Source organism: Salmo salar, chromosome ssa07, assembly GCF_905237065.1.
Source record: "Salmo salar chromosome ssa07, Ssal_v3.1, whole genome shotgun sequence".
Lineage (NCBI taxonomy): Eukaryota > Metazoa > Chordata > Actinopteri > Salmoniformes > Salmonidae > Salmo > Salmo salar.
The window spans coordinates 6,486,996-6,496,438 of NC_059448.1; the positions used below are offsets into that span (position 1 = coordinate 6,486,996).

The 9,443-nt window shown below is 39.6% G+C and overlaps 1 protein-coding gene across 2 annotated transcripts; it reads left to right on the top strand.

Moving 5' to 3' along the window:
* Positions 1-1,381: 1,381 nt before the first annotated feature.
* On the top strand, positions 1,382-6,675 carry dctn6 (dynactin subunit 6). 2 transcript variants are annotated; one of them, XM_045721466.1, is made up of 7 exons: positions 1,382-1,524; positions 4,314-4,378; positions 4,514-4,619; positions 4,717-4,805; positions 5,081-5,179; positions 5,301-5,443; positions 5,952-6,675. In XM_045721466.1, exons 1-7 carry the CDS (start codon positions 1,487-1,489, stop codon positions 6,048-6,050), a joined length of 639 nt encoding a protein of 212 aa, XP_045577422.1. In that variant the 5' UTR covers positions 1,382-1,486; the 3' UTR covers positions 6,051-6,675. The 2 variants fall into 2 exon arrangements, with proteins under 2 accessions (XP_045577422.1, XP_014061931.1); XM_014206456.2 differs by having other exon boundaries at positions 1,383-1,524; positions 5,132-5,179.
* Positions 6,676-9,443: the final 2,768 nt, after the last annotated feature.

The window sequence follows — 9,443 nt, forward strand, 5'->3', positions numbered from 1 at the left end:
AATGAGAATACTGGTAGCGATACGGCCACGGAAGCTAAATTCTCTAACATTAGCTTGCATACCTAGCCAGAGACGCTACTCTTCTAGCATTCGCATGAGACAGTTGAGATTGAATGGACCCTCTTTAGCACTTGTGTTTGGATACACAAATCACGTCAAAGGATGTACTGTAACTGCAGAAATGATTTTACTGTTTCTTCCGTTCTCAGATTCCTCAGTGTGACAGCCACATGACTGAGCTGGGAGAAATAAGGAGATAGACAGCTATTCCACTACCTACACCACATTTCCTACCCACCCCCTTATACTTAAAAGAAACCCCACCCCTTTATACTTAAATAAAAAACACTCCCTTATACTTAAAATATAAAAACTAAACACAAAACATTCCTATCTTGACGGTGGAGAGACAAACGTAAGCTTGGATGTTCATTTCCCGCAATTCGACACTAGTCTCCTAGTGTAGAATTGTTGGTACCCTTCCCCAGATCTGTGCCTCACCACAATCCTGTCTTGGCGCTTTACAAACAATTCCTTTGACCTCATGGCTTGGTTTTTGCTCTGACATGTACTGTCAACTGTGGGACCTTATATAGACAGGTGTGTGCCTTTCCAAAGCATGTCCAATCAATTGAATTTACCACAGGTGGACCAAACAAGTTGTAGAAACATCTCAAGGATGATCAATGGAAACAGGATGCACCTGAGCTCAATTTCTAATCTCATAGCAAAGGGTCTGAATACTTATGTAAATAAGGTATTTCTGTTTTAAATTTTTAATACATTTGCAAAAAAATTAAAATAAACTGTTTTTGCTTGGTCTTTATGGGGTATTGTGTGTAGATTGACGAGGAAAATATTTAATTTAATCCATTCTAGAATAAGTCTATAATGTAACACAATGTGGATAAAGTCAAGGGGTACTGAATATTTTCCAAATGCACTGTATATGATATCTGAGTGAGAATTAACTAACAAAATCAATGTGGGCCCCCTGGAGGTCAGGTTCCCTGGGCATGTGCCCTGTTCATGTATTGGTCCTTGGTGTTTTGATCACTGGGTGATGATGTAGGCCTAGACTAGATCATTGGTTCTCTTATATGGTCGCAATTGTAAATGAGAACTTGTTCTCAATTTGCCTACCTGGTTAAATAAAGGTGAAATAAAATAAATAAATATGGAATATTTTAGTTAGAGTGTTATTTTTTTACCTTCTGACCGATAATTGAAGTCCTGCGGAGTGCAGCAAGTCGAAAAACTCGATGATTATAGTAAACAAGCTAAAATATTGTGGTATTCCGCTCTGATAAAGCTGAAATCAATAGAAATCTTGGTCTGACTGAATTGCACTACCAAAGTAATACAGCAGAGTGCAGTAGAGAGTTAGAATTGCGGTATCCAGACATCAACAATCAACCACGACTGTTTTTTTTCCCCCCTCCAAGAATCATAATCAACTGTCGATAGTATCTTCTTCTCTGTCAGGATGGCGGACCCCAACACTAAACATATGCCACAGAAAAGGTAATATTTGTACTAATTTAGTCACAAGGTTATATTAATAAGCACATTTTCTGGAACAATGTTACTACAATGCAGCTAGCGAACTAACTATAATATGTCAATGTATTTTCTGGCTGGCTATGCTAGCTAGCAAAGAGGCAACACCCAGTAATGTTGTTAGCCATTCAGCTAGCTAGCTAACCAGTGCCGTGCCTCAGTAATATCAAAGATGATAGAATATATTCAGTTGTGTGTTTTACCAGAGATTACATAACGTCTCTGGCCTTATTAAGCGACGTGTTGTTAGCTTGTTGCTTAGCAAACATAACTCACAGATTTAATGTATCGTATCTTTAATGGCTAACAACTGACGGTCAGCTGGAGCCTCGTTTATAAATCCTACATATAAAATATACCCACAAAATGTGCATATTGTATTGCAAACTGGCAAATAAGTATTTTGATGAAAAGCTTAGTCACAAAAAAACTGAAAATATATGAACAAGAATGCAGCCATTTGCCGTTAGTGTTAAGAGTGTTTTATTTTTAGAATCTAAAATAGACAGTAATCTTATAATTACACACAGGAATCTTTTTCCTATTTATTTTATTTTCATAACTATAGAGTACCACAGTAGGTGTCATAATACCCATAAAACCTAGCGGTCAAACAGGGACATGGTTCCAATTGTCTTTCCACTATACATTTTTTTTCCATAGGGGATTTTAGACATTCTTAAAGGAAGGGCTGTGTTTCGTTGTAGACTTACATAGGCATGATGTTTTTATAACCATGTAAATCTCTCTAGGACAAGTTGACTTTTATCAATATATTCACCTGTATTTACCACCCCAAAATGTAATGCTAATTAGCGGCTAATGTGGCTATCATAACGAACTACAAATGCAATGATGACCTGGTCGAGACTGCCGAACCGAGGCAAAGGTAAGAAAAACTCTGGATTAACTATCCAATGTTAGCTAAATGTAGTAATTAATAATTTGGCAACCTTTCTTTAAATGGGCAATTATGTGAACCTTCTTGTAAATTTACACAATAACTGTTAGAAAAGGTGCCAGCTAGAGATGACGCTAATTAGCCATTTTGAATCTGAGACTAAATAGAGCCAAAGTCACCTTGTCCAAGAGAGATTTACATGGTTATCAAAACGTCACACCACAGTAAGCCTAAACGAAACAAAACCCTTATTTGAAGTGTTTCTAAAATCCTCTATGGGAAAAATTTATAGTGGAAAAATGGTTGGAACCATTTCCCTATTTTGACTGCTAGGTTTTATGGGTATTATGACACCGCTGTGGGGCTCTATTGCAGAATATATTGCTCACCTTTCCTGGCTGTGATGGGTTCATATTCCCCAAGGAGCCTATACAACAAATAAACATGTGCATCTCTTGTTTAATTGGACGTAGTAGGCTAGTAAATAGAGAGCTTAGTGTATATGTATTTCAAGTTTTGCGATATCATAGGCAGCGCGGTTTATAATACCGGCATTACAGTCTAATATAACCACTGAACTTTTGGCCAGGCCTATGTATGCTATATCATATTTAGGTTGGGGGAAACATTGATGAATTCAAATGTTCTTCTGACATGTCCACAACCATTTTCCATTGTTTTCTCCTTCAGAAATGAACACAGTCCTTTTCCATATACACCATAAATTACTGCTAAATATTAAAACATTCTACAAAGACAGTAGACTGGTAGTTTATGCAAAATATTTGACCGTATGGGTAGTCTACAGTATTGCTGTGCGATAGGAGCGCGACATCATTGCCTATTCAATCTCAGAGCCTATACGAAAGTAGGACATATAAACCCAATAATCTATTGATAAACAAAATATTAAGCAACAATTAGTCCTTTTTGCATGCCGTGGCATAATGCCAATAGTTCAAAATTATACAAATGAAGGGCATTATTGTCACCATAAAAGGTGAATGGAGGGAGTTTTCCAGGCAGAGTTTTACGACAGGTCTGATTTTTATAACGGGAGACATGCGTATGTATCACGTTTGCCAAGTTTATAAATCTCAATATCTTCAGAAATGGATCAAGCAGAGATTTTGTGTGACATTTTACGCAACGGTTATAAATGAGGCCCCTGATGATAAAATGGTTATGTTAGCTTGCTAGCTAAGTTAGCCTGCTGCTAGCCATTGCTGTTTTGATAGCTACAGTAATGTTAGCTCATCAAATAAGAAGGCTAGATCATTGCCATCTTGGAGATACGTCTGAGTAATAATGCCATGACTTTGCCTGGCTACCCGAACTCCTTGCTACGCCCACGAACGTTAGTTTCTCTCCGCAATGGTCGAGTTCGTTTTGCATGGCCGGTGTCCCAGGTGGGCGGAGTTTGGTCATTTTGGACCATTCTGTTGGTCATTAAGTGAAATTTCCACCCACTCGGGGCACCGGGCCATGCAAAGCTAACTCCACTATTGATTCTGGATCTGAGTACCTCCCAGACGATTTCTAGAATGGAAATCCATTCTAGATGTCTGATTGGGTTTTCTGGGTCCCATCGCAGAACACGTGGGTAAAGTGGCATTTTGAAAAATCCTAATTGGCTTTGATATTCCAATTGGTTAGAGATGATCCAATCGCTGATTACTTTTTTGTACACACCACTCATTTTGACATCACCACAAACGACTTCAACGATGGCAATCTCAGACTGAAGTATGTAGCAAACGATGGACTAGCGGGAAACATTCAGTTTGAGTAGTCAGGCAAGCCATGGCTGGCTACCATCACAATTTCATGTATTTTCTGCCAACTCTTGCAGTGCCAACATTGCTGCTGGAGCAGTTGTGTGTGTAGAGAGTGAAATTAGAGGAGATGTGACCATTGGTAAGACTTTATTCATACTCCATATAGATTTTTTGCCATCAAGTATTGTTTAGTGTTTTATCCATTTCCCTCCAAATCAAAATAAGCAAGCTGTGTAGCATTATAGATGTATCAATCGTCTGTTCCTTCCGGCAGGTCCAAGAACAGTGGTCCACCCCAAAGCACGTATTATAGCTGAGGCAGGCCCTATTATCATTGGAGAAGGCAACCTGATCGAGGAACAGGCTCTCATCATTAACAGGTAGGTCACTACTGCAGTTAGCTGTGTATCCAATACATCCACGTCAATTTTAACACTTCTCTTTTTGTTTCTCTTCATTTTGCCCTACGATCTTTAGTTATCCAGAAAATATTATGCCTGACACTGAAGGAGTTGAACCCAAGACCATGACGATTGGAATCAACAATGTGTTTGAAGTCGGTTGTGGTATCCTTCTACTGCACGTAGTTACAATGACCGGTTGTTGTGGACCATTTGCTCAAGAAAACTAATGTGATGTTACTGCTTTTTTAATGAGGGACATCGCCTACAGGCTAGTTTAACTAATGTCTATACAAGAGGAAAAATAACTAAGTATTGTAATGACATTTATTTTGTGTTATCTCCCAATTGTTTTTGGAGCAGTTGAAGAAAATGTCTAACACTCATCACTTCTAACCCTCAACCAACTTCTCATGTTTAACCCTCAACCAACTTCTCATGTTTAACCCTCAACCAACTTCTCATGTTTAACCCTCAACCAACTTCTCAAGTCTCTCAAGCATTGAAAATTGGTGACAACAATGTAATCGAGTCAAAAGGTATGATATGCTTATAAAATACATCGTGCCTATACATAACGATGAACCCTTCTGCTGTCATTTGGAAGCCATTTTCGATGCTGTCTGTATGATGACGTACAACGTTCGCTCTCTGTCTCAGCGGACCTAGGGAAGAACGTCATTCTCACCAGTGGCTGTATCGTCGGCGCTTGTTGCCAGGTGAATACGTGTGAGGTCATTCCCGAGAACACAGTCATCTATGGGTCCAACTGCATGAGACGTGTGCAGACAGAAAGGCCTCAGGTTTGTTCCTACCATGAATTCCACCTAGCTCTTCACTAAGGAAAATACTAGACAATTACATTTTGAGTAATTTATCCAGAGTGACTTACAGTAGCACTTACGGTTAATTGACCGTGACATTTTTTTATTTTATTTACCTAGTCGGCACAGGGATTCAAACCAGCGGCCTATCGGTTACTGGCCCAACGCTCTTACCCGCTAGGCTACCTGCTTACCCCATGTGCCAATGTCCATACTAGCATACCACTGAAAATGCTAGCCCAATATATCATATTATTCTAAATGCTATGCCAGTGTAGGTACAGAAAGTGATTCTGGTAAAGAACATCAGGAAAATATTTTGTCCTTTAAAAAAAAAAATCTAGTGGTTGCATTGATATTGTCATCAGAGGATAGGTTTTTAATTTTATATTTAAATGCTTAGGAATTGTTTTATCTTGTAATATTGTAATCTCTGACAGTTGATTTAAAATGTTCTAATTTGTTCTAACAAAAATGTTTGTTCCAGCCTCAGACGCTCCAGCTAGATTTCCTCATGAAGATCCTGCCCAACTACCATCACATGAAGAAGACTGTCAAAGGAACCTCCACCCCTGTCAGGAACTAACCACTGACTAACCAAAGATCAGCATTCCCTGACGCTCACCAGACCTTAACAATGAAAGGTGTAGAGACTAAATTTATCCTAGACCTGATGTCCTAGACCTGATGTCCTAGACCTGTTGTCCTAGACCTGTTGTCCTAGACCTGTTGTCCTTGACCTGTTGTCCTTGACCTGTTGTCCTTGACCTGTTGTCCTTGACCTGTTGTCCTCGACCTGTTGTCCTCGACCTGTTGTCCTCGACCTGTTGTCCTCGACCTGTTGTCCTCGACCTGCTGTCCTTGACCTGTTGTCCTTCAGCTATTGTCCTAGACCACGTAAGAAGTAGTTTCTCTCCTCTGAGGCATGAGGGCACATTCCTAGCTTTTCTCAATTCCCAATCATAAGAGAGAGAGCCCATATGCAGCACTCCATTGGGTCATTAGCTAAACCAATAGTAATACAGTTCCTGGTTATGTTTCTTATTTGTCTATCTAGCTCTTTTTATTGTATGATTTTTTGTTGTTGTCTGTTCAAATGTCATATCTTGTTTTTCTGTCTTAAATTTAGCACATTCAGTTTTTATGTTAATGTATATTTTTCTGCTTTGGTTGTGAAATAAAAAGCAATTTAAAAGAAACAATACAATTAACATGGATTCAATCTTGTGTGGTTTTTCACAGACTTATAGGCCCCTGAATGTTGTGTATGTAGTTTTATGTAAACAAAGTATAAAGCTGGTGTTGAATGCTTTTTCTAAGCTGTAGGAAAAGCGCATTGTGCCACACAGCGCTCAGTTCAGACAAGACAGTAGCCTCAATAGTCCATGAAAGATTTGCTCAAATGTTTTTGATGCTATTTGTTTGATTTCCACAAGGAGGTGCCAGTGAGGAATTTATTGTAGCTTCCACCCATCTCAGCCACAGATACATGACACACACTGGGCATGTGACTAGTCACAGGTTGATATTATTAGCTTAGTGGACTCTTGTGTTAAGAAGTCAATAAAGTATTTTCTGATATCTGAACAGGTTAGTCTGACTTTCATCTAATGGGGAAGGTGTTGCCATATATAAACTAATGTAACATTATTCAAATAACAAAATTATACCTCAAAAGTAGGAATACAAATCCCAGAACATGATATCAAGCTCAAATGATATTACGTATTCAATATTCATGCATGGGTCATTCTACGAATAGAGTGCCGTTCGTCTATAGTAATTTTGTGAAAAATAGCTATGTATTTGTCCTCATTTTAACATTCTGTCATAAAGAGCACATGTTCAACTTCATAACTAACATGTTTTCCCATCTCAAGAAGTTAAATTAAGAGAAATTACTATAAAAGTGACAGGGTTGATGATTTAATCCCCTTGTGACAGAGGGGGATGGAAGCTTGTTGGGTGCGACATGGAGGGGAAATTGAATGCAATCTTAACAACAATATTTGAACTTTACAGGGTTGACTTTAAACCTGAGGGACAAATGTAAATTCATCACTCATCACATTAATTAAATAATAATCTTCAAAAATTCCTTTCTCAAACCAACAAAATAGGGGCTTTACGACAATGGTGACATTTTGGGGTTAAGTGGGTTAACATTTTTCTAGATGTTGGACAAACATGAGGTGGGACATTCAGAGAAAACAAACAATTTATTTGATTAAAAACACACTATTTGATTTTAGTTTACTTTAGTTAAAGTGTAGATGTATGTGATTCAACTGTTAAATTGAGTGTTTTATCAAAATGTACACACATAATGTCTGGGTGACACAAAAGGCACTCTATTCGTGAAATGACCCAAATACGAAACAAGACTATTTACACAGTCTTTGTTTGGACCAAATAAACTAGGAGTGGCCAACATTTTGCCAGAGGCATTAATCTTCGAAGGCAGGGGGTTGTCAGCATGACACGGTGCTTCCTATCAGGGGTTGTCAGAGTGGAGCCTTGCACTATAGGCCAACACAGCGGGAGCTCTAGATATACAGCTGGTACACTGTAGTGGGCAGGGGTGTGGCTGCTACCCCTACTCTCACTACAGTGCAGGGCGGAACAATGGCTGCCCCCAAGGCTGTTCTTCAGAGCCCCTTGTGTGGTGTTCCAAGGCTGTTCCCTAGAGCCCCCAGTCTGGTGTTCCATCTGCACCACAGACAACCCCTCTCGTGTGTGTGTGTGTGTGTGTGTGTGTGTGTGTGTGTGTGTGTGTGTGTGTGTGTGTGTGTGTGTGTGTGTGTGTGTGTGTGTGTGTGTGTGTGTGTGTGTGTGTGTGTGTGTGAGAAACATGTTTGATCTTCTTCCCTACCGGGCACAGACGTCATTTCAACGTCTAATTGACATTTGGTTCAGTTGTCAACTAACGTGAATTCAACGTGAAATCAACAAAACATTTCAACATGTCATTGGATTTAGGGTAAAAGTTAGGTGAAGAAAAGAAAAGACAAAAATTCCATAATTTTGATTACTTTTTGCAAATCCAATCATATTGTTGAAATGACGTGGAAACCATGTTGATTCAACCAGGTTTTGCACAGTGGGTTCTTTGGCTATGTAGACGAAAGAGAATGGAGTGTGTATAACCTGTCATTGTTACGAGGGCAGCACACGCTAGAAGCTACTTTTTCTACAAAGCTATGTAAGTAATTCAAGCAACAGATACAGTCAAACGAGGTAAAATGTTTTGTTATGTTAGACACGGATTAATCCTAGTCCTGGTCTGAAAAGCAGTCAATGGAGAAACAATGAAAAAAAATATTTTTAAATCCAGGACTAAACTTAATCTGTGTCCGGGAAACTGCCCCCAAAATGCATAACGTCAACAGAGTGACCATAGAGAGCCCACACACATTTCTCCTATGGAGAATGTTTTGTTGTACTTTTCATGAGGCCGCAATGCAGAAGCTCATGGTAGGAAGCACAGCTGGCGTCTCAAACTGCCAATACTCATTGAATGAGCCCCAGATCAACCAGGGGGCTAATTATTTCACCGGTAGAGTGGAGTGCAGCAGGGGCCCTCGCTTTCCAGTTTCACTTTTTACCCCCTCTTCTTCAATTTTTATTTTGGGGTTTGCCCTCCGCAGCGCCAATCAGTTACTTTAATTTGACAAGGGGGGACAGATGTCCGGCGCATTTGTGCGGATGTGCAGAGCGACAAGGACCGTGTGTGTGTGTGTGTGTGTGTGTGTGTGTGTGTGTGTGTGTGTGTGTGTGTGTGTGTGTGTGTGTGTGTGTGTGTGTGTGTGTGTGTGTGTGTCTGTGGCTTTTCTAATCTGTGGACGGGTTTTTTCTGAAGCTCGAGAGGCAGGGGCATATGTTGATAGGGAGTCGAAGCAGGAAGTTGAAATGCAATGCTATATTTGGGAGCTAGTTATTTATACTCCCCAAACACATAGTCTTTTTGAAGAAGAATAGT

Bases quoted from the DNA above. Each gene is read 5' to 3' on its own strand.
- dctn6 (XM_045721466.1), top strand. From the start codon at position 1,487: ATGGCGGACCCCAACACTAAACATATGCCACAGAAAAG. The intron at 4,620-4,716 runs GTAGGTCACTAC...TACGATCTTTAG, and splicing joins CAGGCTCTCATCATTAACAG to TTATCCAGAAAATATTATGC. The intron at 5,444-5,951 runs GTTTGTTCCTAC...TGTTTGTTCCAG, and splicing joins TGCAGACAGAAAGGCCTCAG to CCTCAGACGCTCCAGCTAGA.